At 46.0% G+C, this 19,792-nt stretch overlaps 1 protein-coding gene across 1 annotated transcript in view; it reads right to left on the bottom strand.

Annotated features, from left to right (window-relative positions):
• The window catches only part of SLCO3A1 (solute carrier organic anion transporter family member 3A1), a 137,696-nt gene extending 119,097 nt beyond the window's left edge, over positions 1-18,599 (bottom strand). Inside the window, exon 1 of the mRNA XM_039557597.1 lies at positions 18,213-18,599. Coding sequence (XP_039413531.1) covers positions 18,213-18,386 — 174 coding nt within the window. The 5' untranslated portion in view covers positions 18,387-18,599. The remainder of the gene's footprint in view (positions 1-18,212) is intronic.
• Between the last annotated feature and the right edge of the window lie 1,193 nt (positions 18,600-19,792).

The following is a 19,792-nucleotide window of genomic DNA, read 5'->3' as shown; positions in this document are numbered from 1 at the left end:
TCAGTCAACTGGACCACCAAAAACTACACCAGTTGGGCACCAGCACACTTTGCTCATGCAGAAAGCAGGCTGGGCATCTAGAACAGATCATGTAACCCAACCTTCTGGCTCTCTGTGAACACACTGCAACATACAATAACAAGAAGTGATTAAAACTTGTACCATGCTTGCTTGCACCATCTCCTCCTCTGATTGAGCCACAGCAGGCTGCACACATGCATTTGTATCAGATGACTGACATCAAACAGGCCTGGGCTAAAGGGGCCTCCTAACACCACCCTAAAACACTCTTCGATGATTGAAAAAGGAAAATATCTCACGTAATGCACACAGTGATAAATGACCCACATCAAAAAAAAAAAAAAGAAATCAATCACCACCTTAAAATTTTCCAGCCAAAGCAATTTATATTGCAGCTTCTGTAACTAAATCCATGGAAGCTTATGCCATGCCATTCTGGACTTATTTCAATAATACATACTCACATTCATCATTCCTGTCTGTCCCAAATCTACAGACCTTGGCCTTTCTGAACCAAGGTAAATTTGTTTTCTCTATAGGCTGTTTATTTTATATTAGTGCTCAGCAAAAATACAATCCTGCTTCACACTACTGCCCCGCTTTATGACTAAGAAATGAACTGAAGGCTGGAAACACCATTATGGAGTCAGAGACACAGTACATTGAAAATGAGTATCATATTGTTCGTATCTCCAATGATCAAGTCAAATTCACCCACAGAGTCTACAGTTAAGTTCACTGTATTAATAATACTGGGTTATATATAGAAAACACATTGACTTTATGCCTGAAGGGCCTTTTCAAAAGGCTTCTTTTTAATGTAAAATACATTTTCTCAGTTATGTGGTAAGAGATTGGACTTGAAGAGACATGTCTGCAGTGCTACAGGGTGTAAAGTAATTGCCTGGCAACTACGTTCCCAAAGGAAAACAAACACAAACCATCTCCCACAGTCTCCATTACAGAGCTGGGAAACACAAGATTCCTTGAAGAGCCAAAGGGACCATGCCAGAAACGCCACTGCTTCCAGGTGCTTCAGGTATCACCTTGTCCTCTCTTCCAGCAGCCGTGCAGGATGGGACAAACGGGATCCCATCGCTGGGGTCAAGCTCTCCTCCTGTAGAGCTGGTCCCCAGGGGTACAGTCACCCTCCCTCCCACAGCCACTAGGCTCATGCTTCAAGCCCAAGGAATGATGCTGATCCTGTGCTCAGACGTTTTCCTGCTCCACAATTCCGGTGCTGAGATGGATCACTCGTGGTTGAGCCAAACTTTTAAAAAGGCAGCCACTTCCATGGCATTTTGCCCACTCCTTCCCTTTCAGATGGCTGGGAAGAGAGCAACACCTTAACACCTTTTGCCCAGCCCCAAGCAACAGCACTTCTTGCTGCTCCTCACCCCAAAGAGGTAGTGACGGCATCAGGATGTTCTGTCCTGTCTCAGGCAGCTGATCACTTCTTTGAACACCTTTCTTGTTCCAATGAAGTCAGTCAAAACTTAAAATACATTTTCACTGCAGATGCCAACACCTGTGCTTTGGGCACATGAACATAAGGGAAAGCGAAAAAAAAAGGCGGCGATATGAACACACCCAAGCTGCCTCTGCTCAAGGCCTGGAAATCATCTCTGCATTGAAATTTGCATTCACATGACAGGGATAATAGACACCACAGCTGAACCCCCGCTGAAAGTAGGGTGTTATTAGCTTGGCTCTTGCTGCATGTGCCTGTGCTGTTTCTAGGACAGCACTCAAAAACCTGCAAGTTACTGTACTGGTGCCATGAGGAGTTTGCAGCTTGGATCTGTGCCTCACTGGTGTGAAAAATTCATTTTATATTCTAGTGACCAGCTCTGAGGTTACTGACACAGTTCATGTTAACCATATGTTCAAGGTCAGGATTTTCAGGGCCTGAGAAGAAATGGTATTGCAGCATGCAGCAAGAGAAATAGCACATCACACTCCTAGTCAAGGCAAGGCACATATTTTTGGCAACCTCTTCTCTCAAGCAGAAAACTTTCCTGCCATCTCTTGTAGCCCACTGTGCATCTCCTTCACACATTTCAGCAGTCACAGCATCCTGTGCCACTGGCCCTTGGCCAACACAAGGCACAAACCAAGGGTACCTGGACACCTTTTGCAGGGTTTCACAGCTGCGCCACAAACACAGCGATGCTCCAGGCTGTTGCACACAGCAAACAGAGCAAAGAGCACTCAGCATCCGTGGAAGATATCCTGTTTGGTCAGAAGCTGATACATCAGTGAAAGCCACAGTTCGTTTCAAAATAGCTTAAACCAGAGAAAAGCCACATGCCTCTGAAAGGTGAACATGCATTTTCCACTACTCTGGTGAAACTGGGATCCACACTGACCGAACATGTTGCATAAAAACCTAACCTCTAACCCAGGCACTCAGTGCAGCAAATAGCAGCGCAGGCAGGGCTGTCAATACCTTCCTCATTTGCTTCCTACGGATCCTGCATGGGACACAATGGGCTGACCCTCTTTCCCAGCTCCCCCGAGGAAGGCGCAGTGCCCCATTTAGAGCGGTGTGAACAAAAAGATCATCGGGGTGTTATTTGCAGCTACCCCCTCACGTTCATCATGGAAAGTGAGCCTGAGTCACCAAGAGCTCAAAGCAGGCCCAGGTACAGAGCCAGGCCATACGGAACTGCCTAGCGAAACTTGAAAGGCTTTTTCTGTTGTGCTGAAACAGATGCACACCACAGCCAAAATCTAGATTTTTACCCTTTTAGAGTCCCAACCTACAGTGATATGATAATCACAACCACAGACTTGGTGTCCACACAAGCTTTCTGCCTCCAAGTCTGCTGTTTAATACTGACCTCAGTATGTGAAGGCAGGTGGTATTTTAGTCCCTGACAAGGTATCTACATAAAAACACCCAGTGCCAGAACCCATTTTTAGCACAAACTTTCCTTGAGCAGCACACTTACAATGAAGCCAGTGGATATTTGAATCCTTACTTATTTTTAAATGTTATGTCATTTTCACTGGCAGCCAAATAACACATCACAAACATGCAAAGAAGTACAAACCTCAACCCTCTAGCTGTATTTCTGCATGCTTTAAAAATTGTAGCACAGAACAGCGCTGCCAGCACATTTCTGACCTGGAGGATGAAGAATTCCATGTGGAGTAAGTGTGCAGCAGCAGGGGCTGGTGAGCAGGGGCAGCCAATCTCTCTGTCAAAGTAAACAGCCAAGGGAAAGCTACTGGAACATCTTTTACACATTCAGAGATGGATCTCTTTTTTTTTCACGTGGCCAGCAAGTAGGTGTACGAAGCCAGATGAAGAGGAATTCAAAGTGTGTAATTTAAATGTAGGCTCCTACAGCACTCCTAGCCACATACAGAACTGGCAGCAAGATTCATACCTGGGTCTGGAACTCTGCAACCTGGTCACCATCATGCTAGGTTCCAGCTGAGAGGAGGAGATGAAATTCATACTGCTGGAAGACTCTTAACAGGAAAAAAAACGTTCCTATATACTATCACATGGACTATGTACTACCACTGGAGAGGCGCGATCCCAAGCTGTCACACTGCAACACCCTCCCTTCTCCACCTCCACAACTGAATGCAGGTTTGCTTGTTCATCTAATAAAACACTTCCGAACACAACACTTCCATGCCTGCAGAGAAGGGTTTTCTACTATAAACAGGGCACTTACCACGCAGAACCCATAATGCAAGCCTGACAAGGAAAGCTATCATGCGAAGGGCTTCATGTTATCGTAATGTATGATCAAGAGCTGAACTCGGGGCTAAGGGCTGCACCCGAGTTATGCCACAGTGCAGATGAAGCAGCAAGGCCCGTAGAGCTGCTTGCAGAAGCATTCCCAGCTGTCAGGCATGAACCAGGGCAGAAATGACACAGGCAGGACACTCTGAGGCAGCATTAATAAAAGCTTTGAAGGAAGAGGAATTCAGTTTTCACGGTTGGAGGACAACGGTGATTGTATAAAGGCTATATACTGGGAGAGGAGCTTTTCTGACAAGTCCTACTACTTTTCTCCTCATCTGCTCTGCCTCTACTGATTTCTCCTGCTCTACTCTCTATCCAGCAGAAAGGATGCCTGGTTGCAGCAAATGGGAACTCGGCTTAGGGAGAAGTTGAGGCTTTTCTCATCAACCAGTACATCAAATGCTTTAATTTACTAAGCCTTGGGACACAGGAAGCCATTTAAAAGGGAAACAACAAAATGGCCACATTGCACTGCCATTCCACAGCATTTTGTAACAACTCATAAAAGAAATACTGAATTACTGCAAACTTCTGCACGTGGAATTGGGGTCTCTCTAGCACCTAACTAGCAACACCCCAAGCTTGTCCCAGAGCCACATGTGCTGCTTGCTTATCCCCACCTCACACCCTGCAGCCCACACAAGCACTGTCCGTGTCATCCTGCTTACTTGCTAAGTAACACCCTCCTACAAAGCTGTTTACAAACGACTCATTTCTCCTTTCACGTTGTCTCTGTGCAGTGCCAAGGGTACAAACGGGAGCCATGTGCTGGCTGCTGCCAAACTTCCCACTAAAGGGAGAGGCAGGTTGGGAGGAGAGCAAGGAGGGCTATGGTATAAACAGACAAGCCAGGGCTTGAAGGTGACCTTACTGTAGAACAACCAGAGCCTGAAAATCTTTAATGAACACATGCAAGGAAAACAGAAGTCCCCACCTCTTCTATTTACCTATCAGAGTCTGATGTGAGCAAAAGCACAATAGGAGAGGGGTTCCCATGTAAGACCACTGTGCCTACAGCAGGGAGGTACCGAATTCTGGGAGGAATCCATCATTCAGGCACTAGAGAGTGGGAATTGTTTTGCATTCACCATTCAACACAAAGCCAGAGACAGACACTAACTAATGGTTACTGCACCCAACATGAGTGCTCTCGCTTCTCTTTCTGTACGTTCCCAAACTGGGTTCTCTCAACCTCCACAGCCATTTCAAATCCCATGTTTTCATCTCCTTCCAGTTCTTCACTCACCCTTTGCAGACAGCTTCTACATGAAGTTACTTCTCTTTTTATTCATTTTCTCCCTGGTTTCTGCCTCCCCAAGGTTTATTAGCCAGGCACACAACATTTAGGCTCTAATTTTGCCCTGCTTTAAAGGAAGCTAGACACCACTGAAGCAGTCTACTGCAGTCAGTAACAGAGAAGGGGAGTTTTCAAAAGCACTTTAGTGGCTTTGGAACAAGGGTCCCATTTTCAAAGAGACACTTAGAGTAAGTCACTTCTGTCAGCAACAGCATGGATCAGAAAACATCCTTGAAAATAACACCCTTAGGCTCTTTCAAAATCCATCACTTACCAAAGAGTAAGTAAAGCAACCCCAAGTAGTCTTTTCCACTGAAGCTTCCAAGAGCAAAGAGCTAAATGTTTCAGCCCTGAAATTTCAGGCAGGTGTGAAGGAAAGAGGGATAGCATTCAGCTGGCAACAAGGCTGCATCATAGGTAGGATCATCACAGGTAGGATAACACAAAATTACCACCCCATTAATTAATTTAGTTCAGCTGATTGTGATAATTGCTAGAGATCTGGTTCAGGACCCTCTTTCATCTCAGTTACCATCACTGCAGCAGCTCAGTGCCCATCATCCTATACCACACGTTGACCATGGAACCTGACAATAACACAGCTAGCACATTTGCTGATTGAGAGAGAAAGCCCAAAGAAGGCCTGAAGATGTCCATGACAAAGCCAGGAAAAGAGCCCAAGCATGCCTGGTCTGCACCTTCATCACGGAATACAATTAGTAGTTGTTCCTCAGCCAACAAGCATTACTCCATGAGCTAAGCTGTCCTCTCCCAAGTCTGCCACATGTCACATTGTCCAAATGGGAATAAATCCAGATTCCTCTGGGCACAAATATTAGTCTTAACTCATGAAGGGAGTCAGTTTGGACATGACTCGGTGTTGGGGTCCCTCCCCCGCCGTGTAGCCCTGGGAGAGGGGCCCTGAGGGCACAGACACGGGGCTTCCCTGCCCCTGCTCAGCCTCATTCCCATGGGTTGGTTTGTGTTCCCTGCGCGGGCAGAAGGACCCTTGGTCCCGTGACTGGAACAGTTCCTGGGCAGAGCTCCGGCCATGCGGCTGGGGAAATAAACATCTCTGAAACATCTAGCAAGAATCTGTCTGTCCATATATATTTCCTTTCCACGGGACTCCTGGTTTGATATATGCGTGTTGCAGGATCCCCACTGCAACAACTCTGGAGCCAGCTGCAAAGTAAGAGCTTGGCTTGAAAACATTACCTACGTGTGGCAGGACTGTTCCTCTGTTCCTGCTAAAATGCCACCATCAACAGAATCTGCCTTGCCAGTATCGGTTCAGAGGAATCAAGTTGCTGTTCCTCCATCATTTAATCTCTCACCTCCTTGAATAGTGGGTGCAAGGAGGAGGTCAGGAAAATACACAGTGACAGGACTCCCAGAAACACTCCATGAACCTAGTATTTTGTGATGCTGTCTGGATACCAAGAGTTCTGAGCACAATCAGGATGCTGAGAATCAAACTGCAAGTGTCTGAATCTATGCACTATGCACTACAGGGGGCAAATAAAGGAGAAACCAAAGGTCATTTTAGTTTCATTTGCACTTCCAGTGTAGCAAAGTTCTGTGCACCTCTTAAAAATCCCATCCCTTGAAGCCTCGGTGTGATGCCTAACAGAAATCCATGAAAACTTGATCAAGTTCAACAGTAGCTTGAGTACAAGTGTTGGAGTAACCATACACACTCCATTCACGTCAAAAGGGCTAGTTAGCTAAACCAGAAGACCACACTTTGCCACAAGCCATTTGCAGAACATTTTTGTCCATTTTGGCCAACCACTCCCCCAAACTGTAATGCCAGCTCAGAGCAAGTAATTTTGAAGATGAGGATACAGAAGTATTGGTTTGGAAAAATTGTAGGAGAGCCTGGGAAAAAACTTCCATGCATGAGACCATAAAACCTTACACCAAATCCCAGAGAGAACTCTGGTAAACATCCAGGTTTACCTCCAAGTTGTTACCCTGCTAACCAATTGCTCACTGGATACCTGCCCACAGATACCAAAGATGAAGTCCATTAATGTGGGAGAATCTGGAAAACTTAGATAATGTCAAGGGACCCTGGGCACTGTTCAGGGATAGACTTCAAAAGTTTGCAATCTGAAAATACACAGAGCTGATTCTGGAGGCTGCATCCAGTATTTCCCAAGAGTCATTATATACGACTACAGTAATTCATTAGGGATCTGTTTTAAGAAGGAGGCAAAATAAAAATTCTGGCAAAAAGCTTGTCCAGCATTGAATTAAGCTGATCAAATCAGTAAATGCCATCTCAAGTATGGCAGGCTACATCATAAGCCCCAAATGCTTCCCCCAAGAAACGGGAAGAAGAAATTTGAAACTTCTGCTTTCTTGCTAAGAGCGAGCAAGAACTGAGATTAAGTGCAACACAGTAGCCTTGATGCACCCTAATCCATGGAAAACACTGAACTTCTGCACAGGGCCAGCGTCTGAGAAAGCTTGTGCAGTTGTGCCAAATGACACAGCAAACCCACAAAACTGGGCCTCTAGCACATGGCTTGCTGGTGTGGCTTAACTTCAATAGCCATCAAATAACTCCCGAGCTGATTTTGGAATCCATTCATTCACACTGTGGTTTGTCAATGCAGAAGCGGCCTCAATTAAGCAAATTAACTCATGGAAATGAACAGTTTATCTAGCTCCATGGAATACTTGAATACTTTCAGCCTTTGCTCTCAAGCTCTCTGAAGCCATAGGTTTGAATCCCGAAGACTTTGGGAAAGCTCTTCGGTAACACTAAGCAGCTCCCTTGAGTTACAATTCTTTAATAGCATCAAATACACAGACTATAGAAAGAGAACTATCAAAAACCAAAACCCAACCTAGACTAGCATCATAGCACTGTGACCCAAGGGCTCAAGCAGCCGTGTGGTTTTGATATCACATTTTGATATCAAAAACACAAACTTGGGGTCAAAGCACCCCTCTTTGGGCCAAGGCTGGAGAAAACAGGTTCCTGCAGGAACACAGCTGAGCTCAGTGGGCAGTCCTTGCAATGAGCACCTTGGATGAGACCATTTGGGATCACCCAAACAGCCATCACCGCCCTTCACAAACAAGCACCCCTAGACAAGGCATCCCTTCAGCTGAAGCTCCTGTCCCTCAGCCAGCAGCTGCACTGACTTCAGACAGAAGGACCTGCATTATAACGAGCCATAGGCAGCAGGAAACAAAGTGTGCATCTCATGCAGAGGCTGAAAGGCCCATTGTAATTAACTGTTCTCAGCCCTGTACGCTGGACGAGACAAAAACAAAATCCCCAGTTTTCCTTTGCTGGTAAGCCCTAAAAACACTGCCCACTATTTCTCATAAAGGGCCCATACGTCCAGGACTTTCTCTATCACAAACTAGAGCACTTGGCGCAGGCTATGGGAAGGTTAATTCCCACAAAAATCCCATTTTACAGACAATGCCTGCAGGACAGAAAGAACACCACCATGTTTTAGTCACACAGACACGCTTCTCCTTGGGCTGAACCCTGCTGCCCAGTGGGGCACCACAAAAACCAGTGACCGATCAGCTGCAGAAAGGACCCAAGCACAGGGGAAATCATTTACCCAACGGCAGCCAACATTCCTGCAAAGAGCGTGTCAGTGCTCAAACATGATTAATGGTTTACTTTAGCTCATGGTGAGGGTGGATGCTCTCCCAGCAGAGCACAGTGAGGATGTGATAGACATACTCCCAGAGAGCCTAGGGGAAAAAAAAGGGGTAGGATGGGGGTAAGATGGGTATTTTGATTGTTGGCTTTGTTTTAAACATCAAAACCTATTTTAATTTGCAATAAAAATTAATTTTCCCAGATCAAGTCTGTTTTATCCCTGACAGTAATTGCTTTATCTCAACCCACAAGATTTTTCATCTCATTTTCTGCCCCCACTGTGTTGAGGAGGGAGTGGGAGAGAAGCTGGGTGGGCATCTGGTTGCAGACCAAGGTTAACACACCACAACATCTCACCAAGCAAGGTGGATACCCTTTAACAAGAAAAGAGTTAAAGCCTGAAGAATAACTTGGAGAAAACAGCTTTCCTAAATCACAACAATTACAGCTCTTCCTGCAGCTCAGAGTGATGATGAGAAGCAAGCTGTAGGACTGAGAAACTGAAAGTCTTAACTCAAATTTTTCTCTTTAAAAATCAAAACTTAGTTATAAATTGTTATTTTTCTGTTGTTTCCAAATTACTGGGTAAGAAAGGATCCATCCCTAACTTGGCACCTCAATGCATCCATCATACAACACTCAGACCATGCCAGGATGAGAAGTAAGCATGTTTCCAGCAGATAAAACTCATTAGCAGGGCACAAGAAGCAGCAGGACACCACTGGGGGCATTCCCCCTTCATGTTTTTCAAAGTCATCTTCTTTCAGTCAGTATTTCAGCTTCTCTCTTGGAAAGTTTTAAATGCTTGCCCTCTTCTCTCTTGGCATTTCTCAGTGTAGACAGCACATGTGTTCGTACAGGTCTGGTATTTTTCAGAGGTACAGGGGCTTGCCCTGCTACTGTCCCAAGCAAGGCACATGCCAGTCCTCCAGCAGCCTTTCAGAGATTCCTTTCAAGCCAAAGCGTGAGGTTTAGTCCACATTCCAGTACCAAAACAATCCCAAACATAATCTCTGGCCTCCTGCTAATGATGTGCCAAACTATGCTTGCATGAAGCTGAGAAGTGGAAAGGAGTAGCAACTATTTCATATCCTCCTTTTAGAAATGAAAAACAAGAACTCCAGACAGTCTTTCTGCAGCCCTTCCTGGTAAAGTTCTACCAGAGAAAACAAATACCATTCATTGTTTAACAGGACAGGTTGCAAAACTATTACGTTATGTTTTTTTCTCACTCCCTGTTATTCCTTTGGAGAATTAAAGGGATGAGGTAAATCTGAAACTACAGAAAACTCAGAACTCTGTCCTGCTATGGCAAACAGGCCCACCACTGCTATCCTCTGGCCATGCTGTGTCTGAACATGGGTGCTCCCTGCCAGCTGAAAGCATGAAAAGCTCCATCTAATACACGTTCCAAGAAGACTCCAGGAAAAATACTTACTTTTCACCTTAAACATAAGTTCACAGAGTAATTCCTCTGTTTTAGGAACGCAGAGGGCACCACTACCTGTCACCCCCCACTGTAAAACAATTCCATACTGTTTCATGCAATTTTCCAGGTATTAAAATGTTAGCTATCACCCTAAAATACATGTATACAACATTCATTTTAAGGCTGTTTCTTCTATATTGACCCAAACCAAATCCTGATTTCAATTCAGCCAAAAGTCTTTCAGTAGGGGACAAGGAAAAAGAAAGTATACCACAAATATACCACTACTTATCTTTCAAAATGAAAAGCGAAACATTTCTGAAAGGTTTCTGTATTCTTCCACACCCACACTACACATCTCTTCTCAACAATCTAGCTTTCTTTCAGTTTCCTTACAGCAGTTTGTAGTTGCCTTTCAAAGAAAATCAAAAACAACTGAAGAAGATGTTGGATCCAGATGCAAACATCAAAGCACCAAAAAACAAAACTGCCATAGTTGCTTCAGAAACTGGGTGAGTCATGAAGACCTCAATACAATTGAATTATCCAGGTTCTGTCAAAAACTTCACTGTCATTTAATAGATCACCATAAAACTTTTAAGTCTTTTTTCACTTTCAGTAAACTAAGGCATTATGAATTATACAGGTGAACAGCATGGTAAGTGTTTTAAAAGGACACTTAAATATTAAAAATAAGACTATTCCAGCAATCCTTGCCCAGGAAACAGATGTAGCATGGAATAACAACTCCTGTGCTCCCACACTGGCCCTCACAGCCACTTATCTAAGAGCCACGGTGCCTGCAAGCATGTAGAAATCATCCAAGTGATAGCTGGAGACACCAAGATGGGTGTTAAAATACACAGGGAAATCAGCTGCCTGCTTGGTGAGGAGAAAGGCTACTATGAAGGGAGAGGCAACAGAGGGGAAAAGCAAAAACCAAAGCAAATTCCTTTTCTTCTTGAAAATAACAATGATAAACATTCAAGCAAAACAGAAATAAATATTCTGCTTTTACACCGCAGTCACCTAAAATAAATTCAGACACTGCTGCAACAGAAGCTCAGTAAAAGATCTTCAACTTCAGTAACAGTGGGCACTGTGCAAAAGCAGGTGGGGGCTGCCTGCCTCTCTTCAGCAAGGAATACTCAGGTGGCAAAATGCTGAAGCACATCAAACCAAGAATAAGGCTGGAAAAAAAAAAAAAAAGTTGCTAACTGGAGAACTTAGAAAATCTGATTTTAGTTCTGAGGCATTTTCTAGATTTGCTAAATCCAAACCTGTGCTCCAAGTCGTCACTCTGTATGATTACAACTGCATCCCTCTTTAACATCTGGGAAAAAGGAACATTCCTCTTCCCCATCCTCTCCAACAGAAACAGCTTGGATGCAGGGACCATCTCTCTGAACACTACAGAATGCTTCCCATAACAGGGCAGAGCCCTCCCATCACTGATGGGAGAAGTGACAGACACTCCAGAAGCTCCCTGAACAGCCTGCAATCACTATTGATCCTACTGACAGCGTATGGAGCAGGGCAGTGTAAAATCTCTACTCAGTGGAGCAGGCACTGCCATTTGCGTTGCACTGCCTACCTACAGACAGAGAGTCTAGTGGTTGTTCCAAGGTGACCTGGAGATGGGACTCTTGGGGTTCTAGTCCTGGTTTTGCTGCAGAGCTATAATGAAGCCTTGTAAATCAAAATCAGTGGCCCATTTTCCTGTGCAATAGGAAAAATTAAGTCTTCCAAACTTCAGTGGAGCACTTAAAGGAGTTACTACACAAAGTACTATCACATTTATTTAAACTTCTTTGGATGATGCTTAAAATACAACACTTGTAGTTTCATCTGGTGTTGATCAGAAGAAGAAGCTACACTAATTCATCCAAGCTGCAATCTCACCCACTAAATAGTTTGCCATTGTTTGATCTTCCCGTGAAGGAATAGCTGGAGACCAAGGAACCTACAATTAAGGATTACTATACACAGAGGACAAATTCTTCTTGATGAATTGCAGAATAACCCTTCTGAAGCAATAAATTTACACTGCTGTAGCAGGACAGAAGTTGGCTTTTGGTCCTTTACAATATCCTGAAAGTAAGGGAAAAGAAAGCCCATGCAAACCTGATACACACCCCTTTCTGGGAAACAGGGAGTATCTGCTCTGCCTTGCAGAGGAGGGGAGGGATCACAGTTCCACTGAGCTCTCTCTGGGACAGGGGCTACAGGACCACTAGAAGAGTCACACTGCATGAAGGTCGTAAGCAAGAATGGCACAGCCCTTCCGACCAACGCATTCTCTGCTCTAATTCAAGATCCCTTTAAACCTCAGCTGCAGGAATACTGGAGGCCATTAAACCCCAGAGAGTCTGTCACACAGGCACCCTGCAAGCGCTAGAGGGATTCTGGAAGCGAAGGCTGGCCAGAAGAAATGAGATACTGGTTTTACGATGGACCATAACATTTCTAACAGGCTGTTTTGTCTTTCAGGGCTTACAACACAGAGAAATGGAAGAACTGCCAAGTTTTCTGCTAAAAAACAATACAAACACTAAAATCAATTAGTCCACATTTAGACACCAAATGCATTTTGCCTTTAAATGCCTTTAACCAAGAAGACATCAGATTTTAAGTTGCAAATTGCACATAATACATAATGTAAGAGATAAGCATGTTATCTCTGTACTGTTTCATCTATTAGTCGCAGATAAAAAAACCCCTTTCTCCTAATCAACGTATAAATGCCAGTTACAAGTTTTCTTGGTACTCAAATATGCAACCTACACTGGATTGGAATTTGTTCCTGTAACTTAAATAAAGTTTTTATGTTAATGTGTCCATGCCACACTCCTGATGCACACCCCACAGGAGTCTGAAAGCATCAGAGCCCAGAGCTGGATCTGGTTTCTGCTCCACTCTGCAGTCAAGACCCAAGGAAAAAAAAAAAAAAATATATATATAAATAAAAAGGCTTCTTAGAGAAGAAATATGAATGTAGTCAAAAGAGCTAGTTTAGAATAACTTTCTGTGCAACTCAGCTGCAGAACAGACAATATTCTCTAATGGGAAAGGCATACTAGAAACAACTTTCCAGAAATAACATTGCCAGCAAAGATATATTAAGGGAAAATGAACGGTAAGCAATAACCAGCCAATGCTTGGCAATATTCATCCCCACTAAAATGTTTATTTTCACTCCATGGGTTTTTTTACCCCTTAACTACCCCAGTGACAAATAAATTATGAACATTACAGCTAATTTATTACTCAGCACTGCTGAGGATGGAGAGAAAAAAAAGACAGCAGTATTTTAAAGCCGATTCGTATTCTAGGAAAACAAATACTTTATTAAAAACAATAATAAATTAAAAAGGAAAAACTCCTCTTGTAGTTACGTCTGCCCATCCCTAAGCCATTCAGGCTCTGGTGCTGTCGACCAATCAAAAGCTTTATCAATAGCTTCAGAAACAGAACCAAGCCTTAATCTCTGCCTCAGCTTCCCTACCTGTGACATTTCTCCACCCAGTCCATTCAGACTGCAAATACTCAGAGGGAAATTCTACTGTAAAGCACCAAGCCCAATAGAAAGCACTGCAGTATTCCCAAAAACTGACTTTAATGACATCCTCCATGCAGATCTTGCCAGATTTCAAGGAGGGTTTGACCAGGTACGTACCACAGAACACAGTATTGTATTTGTTACGTTTAACATGGGAGGGGAACGGGCTGAGCACCAAAACAGCTTAAAAAATCCAAGAGCCAAATTCTACTGTTAACCCCTCGCTTCCCAGGTGTTCTACCACACAGGGCCCCTATTTCTGTTTGTTCCACCAGGAACCCTTTGGTGATCAACTTCTGTATTTACCCTTGATACTTATCTTCTTCCTGAAGATGGAATTTCAAGATTTTCATTGATATCCCAAACCCCAGAAGCAATAAAACCACACAGATGGAGCCTGTCTCAGAGACCACATACACACACACACACACTCTCACCTGGAGTCACACAGCACTAATTTTACTGCAGACATTTAGTTAAGAGAGTTTTTACAGGCTGCAGTCAAACACTGCTACATGGGCAAAGCTCTCCCCAGGAAGTTAAGCACGGCTCAAAAGTTTTCATTCAGCAAAACAAGAAACAATTTGGCATTTATTCCCACGCAAACACCAATGTACCCTCCTTGGGAGGGACCAATTATTTTCCTTTCCATCCCATGCTCAGGCCAGTCATCCTCTATCACTTGATAAAACACATGAATAGCTGCATTCAAAGCTGTAGCAAACAGAGACAGCTCAGTAAAGCTCTGTAAAAACAGCTCCCCAGAGCACACCACAGAACTGGTTCCCAACGCGCTTCCCATATGCACGCCCTTTATCTAAAGAAGCCCATGACTTTGGCAGATGTTGCATGCTTGCAACTAGGTCAGTTTGAACCAGAGTGAGTCGAGGCTAAAGGCTAGGGAGAGAAATTAAACTGCGCTCCTGCTCCACAAACTGTGGCTGTCAAACTGAGAGCTCTTTGCCTTCTGCTCAAGCAATGATTTCACCACTGGCTAGGCAAAAGATTTGACTGGCAGGGTGATGAAATGCCTCAGTGATAAACCGTCAGGAGCACTTGGAACGTTATCACCAGTAAAAATATTCCAAAATATAGGGCACAGAATAGGAATTCATGGGGAGGGAGGTGGACAGGCAGGAAAGTGTTGCCAAGGTATGTGAATCAGCCTTATCGAAATCCTCATCGCTGCACGGCTGGCACGACTGATCCCACTGCTGCATCCATCCGAAAGGCACAAGGCTTCAGCTGGAGAACGGAGGCTCCAGCCCTTCCCTCCTGGTGCCATCTGCACCAGTCACCCTCAGCTCTTTAATCCACTGCCCAGCGCTGCAGGAGAGCAACCGCGGGTGGAAATCAGCTGGGCTTTTAAAAGTTGCTGCAAAAATCCTGACTAACTTCTGCAGCAGGAATCCCTGCAGACTACAAGCAGCATTTTCCCCACTGCCACTGCAGTTGCTGGGAAATTCAAGTTTCCAAAAGCACGCAGGAGTAATTAGATGAAGCCAAATAAATGCATACACAAAACCTTACACGAATATGCAAATAATAGGGTGTATTCAGCAGCCCCAGAAACCAAAGAAGCAGCGCAGGCTTGTATTTGCATAAACTATGCAGGATATGGCACCAAGTAATTTTGGAACATGTGCATTTTGCAAACAGCAAGCATAATAATAGACAAATATTTTGGAACGTGACATTGATCAAATACTCCCTAAAACTTCACATGAAGAACCTCAGAGACACTGCACTATTTAAACACAGACATCTACTACTGGCATCCTGGGGTATTTTCACTGCTGAGTTCTGTGGGAAAAGAATTGGACTTTATATAGATTTTTATCAGCATTTATTATTTATAAAGCCCTGTTGGCAAGCACAATGTTTTATGAACAAATAAAAGTGACTGATCCTTGCTTAAAAACCACATAATGAATGAATGTATACTTTGTACATATATTCAAGCGGGTGCTGCTAGTCGATTGTACAGTGAACATGGAAAAGGGGAGGTTTTTTACATCTCTAAAAAGAAATAACAATAGCCACTTCTAAATGTACTGACATGAAAGCCAAGCTCAATCCAAACTGAGCTCTTCAATCACTCCTGAGAAGCCGAGCCCCTGGCTTGTCTTCTTAACAAGCTCAGTTTCTGCCCTCATGGTCTCCCTGTGCAGAACAAGACAGACAAAATCTGAGGAAACCAACTTGTCACCGTATAAGGCAAAAAAGGGTTTCTTTTTCTGAATTACAAATAACTAGGGAAAGTCACACATGTGGCTAAGGAAAGCAGAAGTATGAATACAGAACTCCCTCACTGCCAACAGGCTAAAATTAGTAGTTTATTCAACTGCCCAGAACTACACACTGTGCCTGTCCTACGCAGCATCTCCCTACTTGTCTGTCTTTCTGTTTGCTCTCTGCTTTGTCTCGCCTGCTAATTTGTCCCTCGGGGAGCAGCCCAGCAGCCACTGCCGAGCCCCGCTCATCCCAGGGGCCTGAGCAAATTACACCTGGGCAACTCTGCAGTGCCTCCACTGATTCCACCCCATGACAGCACCTGAGAGCAGCACTTGGCCCCATGGGACACTCAGTCTGCAAAAACGATTAAATCCTCCATGCTTTCCACCAAGCATCTTTGCTGCTCCTGCTCTCACTCCCCTGCAGCACCTGTAAGCACAGTGCTGGGCAGATTCGCTTTAAGCACAGATTCACCCTGCAATGACAATTCCACATTTGTATCTGTTCATTGTACGAAGAGCTGTATGGTATTTGTAATGACCGCAGATAAATTATACAGGGAACAGAGGAACACTTGCCCAGTGCAGCTGGGCCACTGCTTATGCATGCTAGGGATTGTTTTGAGCTTAGTTTGCTTTTTTCTTTCCCCCCACTTGCCCAGTTGTCTGTTACTGCCTGTGGATCCGGCTGGCCATAGGGCACACTGTCATGCTGCTCAGGATACAGACCTGGAGAAGGGCAGAGAGTAGAGACAGCGGCACCTCAGTTGAGCTCACCCCTTGGAGGAGAGAGGACTCTGGGAATCGCAGTGCTCATTTCCAGACGGTGGGGCTGGGGTGCGTGAAACACTCTAAAGCAGCAGCAACGCTACTCCGGTACAAAGCATGCCCCAGGAGTTGGGGAAAACAGGAAAATAAATGCTAAACTGGTGAGGAGTGAGCAATGCAAAGGAGTTTGAGGGAAATGCCACACTAGGGACTATTGCTGCTGATCCTACGCTCAAACACCCCAGCGCAGCGTGCTGATACACAGTCCTCTAGCAGATCCATACATTCCTGGCACACCGGTGCCCACTGGGTGACATCACCCGTGGGCTCTTCCTTGGCTATTACTTTGAGGAAGGATTATCCCACACTCGTTCACACTGACAGCTCATTTTGCAAGTAGCTCATCGGAAACAATATATTTACTTACTAAGGTGTTACTCACATAAAACAGGCATGCTCCTGTCAGGCTCCTACAATTAAGTTGTATCTCCATATACTCACCTAGAGTATAGAACTGCTGAATTTATCTCATCAGATGTGATGCAGTTTCCTTTGGAATTACAAGTATGTCTCAAACTAAACTTATGTTTTATTATATGGAGATGAATTCTAATTTCCATTTCATATTAACCGAGACTATTAACCATGGGTAGTTTAGTCACATACCTTGAAAAATTACAGATCACGTTCAGTACAAATTTGCATAAGTAGTTTGAGCATGTGAGAGAAGCAATGCTAAATACTGAATACAAGTACCAAATGCAGAGTTCTTACATTTACTGTAGAATATATTACGGGTATGGCCTCAAAAAGCCTCAGAGATTATGAATACATTTCTTTTCCATGGAAACTATAATTCTCAAATCCAGCAAGCTATTTTGAGAAATTTAAATCAACTATACACTTACATCTGCTGGAAGCAGAACATTTCCACAGGCTGTACACTTCAAGGCACAACCACAGCCGTATGGACATCTTCCCAACTCTTCTACTACACTTCTGCCTCTGACACCCATCTCACCATGCAGATTTAGTGCTAAAGTCTTATTTGGATTGTTCTGTACCCAACACCGGGACTTTCGGAGCTGCTGCGCTTTGCACCGCTGCATCACTTAAGAGGATGAGGAAAACCGGTAAAGCGGGAGGCACGAAGTAAATGCCCCACTAGATTCAGCCGGTATTTATTCAGTGTGAAGTGGAAAGGCTGGCGCTGGAGCCGAGTGCCCGGCCAGCCGCGGACCCGCGCTGGGCACGGCCGCGCTCCGGGCGCTCGGGAGTCCCGCGGACCGGCCGCACAAGTTGGGAGGCAGCGGGTGGGTGACCCCTCGGCACTGCTGAGTCATTTCAGCCGCCGAACGCCGGGCTGCCGTGACCCCCCGGCCTGGGGGGCTGCCCGCAGAGCCGCCCCGGCGCCGGGGAAACTTCCCCTGCGCTCCGCCGCGCATCCCCTCCCGCGGCTCAGCCCCGCCGGCGCGGGGGAGTACCGGCCGGCCGCACTCACCAGGTACGCTCCCACCGTGCCCTGGGCCAGCATCAGGGCGCACTCGGACACCAGGAAGAGCTGGATGCTGGAGAAGCAGGAGACCTTCCTCCGCCGCCTGCGCTGTCGCGGCGCGCCGGCCCCCGGGAGCTCGCTGCCGCCGCCGCCGCCCGCCGAGCCCTGCTTCCCGGGCATCCTCCCGGGCACCGCCGCTCCGCCGCCGCGGGATGGCGGGCCCCGCGGCTGCTCCGCGCCTTCCTCCTCCTCCGCCGCCTCCTCCTCCTCGGGGTGCCAATCACAGCGGCAACCCGCGGCTGCCTCTCCGCCCGCGGGCTGCTGCCATGACCAGCTCGCCACCGCCTCCGCTGCCGCCTTCTCGCTTCTCCCCTCCCCTCGCCCGGCCGCGCTCCCTCTCTCCGCCGGCTCCGCGCAGGCCGAATCCGCGTCCCCGCCGGCGAGGGGCGGGGAACGCGCGGGGCTGGGGCTGGGGCCGGGGCTGGCGGAGGCTCCGCGGCGGGCGGGGCGACCCCGTCCCGGGCTCCGGGCACGGCGGGGGGAGCGGCCGCAGCGCCCGCCCCGACCCCGCTGCCCCCGGCTGCGGCCCCGCACCCGCGAGCGGAGGGAGCGGGGATGCTGCCGCTTGGCGCCGGGAGCGGGGATTCTTCCCGCAGGTTGAGGGCAGGATGCCCCCGCATCGACCGGGCCGGCGGCTCCCTGCCAGCGTGTGTCCCCTGTTCCATTGAGCTGTAGGGACCCCTTTTCAAAGGGAAACGGAGGCCCCACAAAAATTAAATGTAAGAAGAAATGAGCGGCTGGAGGTGACCTGCGTCGCGCTGCCGCTGCCATGTGCACCAGCCTTGGCCGTGCTTCGTGTCCCTGCCACCTGCCTTCCATGGTGCCCTTTGTGGTCAGCCCCACCTCGAGTTCTAATTTCAAGAGATATCTTCTGTTAAAAACCACTAATCTTCACTTCTACTATTACAGATCACATTCCTTGTCAGCATAATTGCAAAACCTGATCTGTTTCACTTTTCACATTCAAATCTAGTTCATTTCTGGACCCACACTGGGGGCTGCTGTTCTACTTCCTTGTGTTATTAAACTCCGAGCTATGTGGAGCTTTAAATCCATGATCCATTTAGTACTGGGATGCTCATGGCCTTTGACAGGAAGAATTGTCTGTGGAAACACAGGTTACATTTTTCAAAAATACCCATAATTTGCATCCTAAATTTCATTTTCAAAGGTAGAGGAGGCCTTGAAGCTCCTGAACACATCAGAAGATACCTTTGAAAGTGGCACTTAAGACCGTTCTAATTTTCAAGGCATAAACCAGTCATCACCAGAAAGTCAAGAGAACTGATATTTTGAATGAGCCCTTTTTTCTTCCTGTACTCTTTTTGAGTTCCTTCTCCCAAAATATTATCACCTTTGGGGGCTTTTTATTTTGCCCTATTTTTACGCGAGTAACCTTAGTACACACAATGCTGAAAATCTCTGAGCAGAGTCTCCACCCAGGTTAATGAATCTTTGCTCAGACCAGCTGGTGCACATTGCCCCAGCAGAACTGCAAACCATTGCTTGGAAAGAAAAGGGAGAGA

Source organism: Corvus cornix, chromosome 10 (genome assembly GCF_000738735.6).
Source record: "Corvus cornix cornix isolate S_Up_H32 chromosome 10, ASM73873v5, whole genome shotgun sequence".
NCBI classification, from domain to species: domain Eukaryota; kingdom Metazoa; phylum Chordata; class Aves; order Passeriformes; family Corvidae; genus Corvus; species Corvus cornix.
This window is presented reverse-complemented; position numbering and strand designations above follow the sequence as displayed.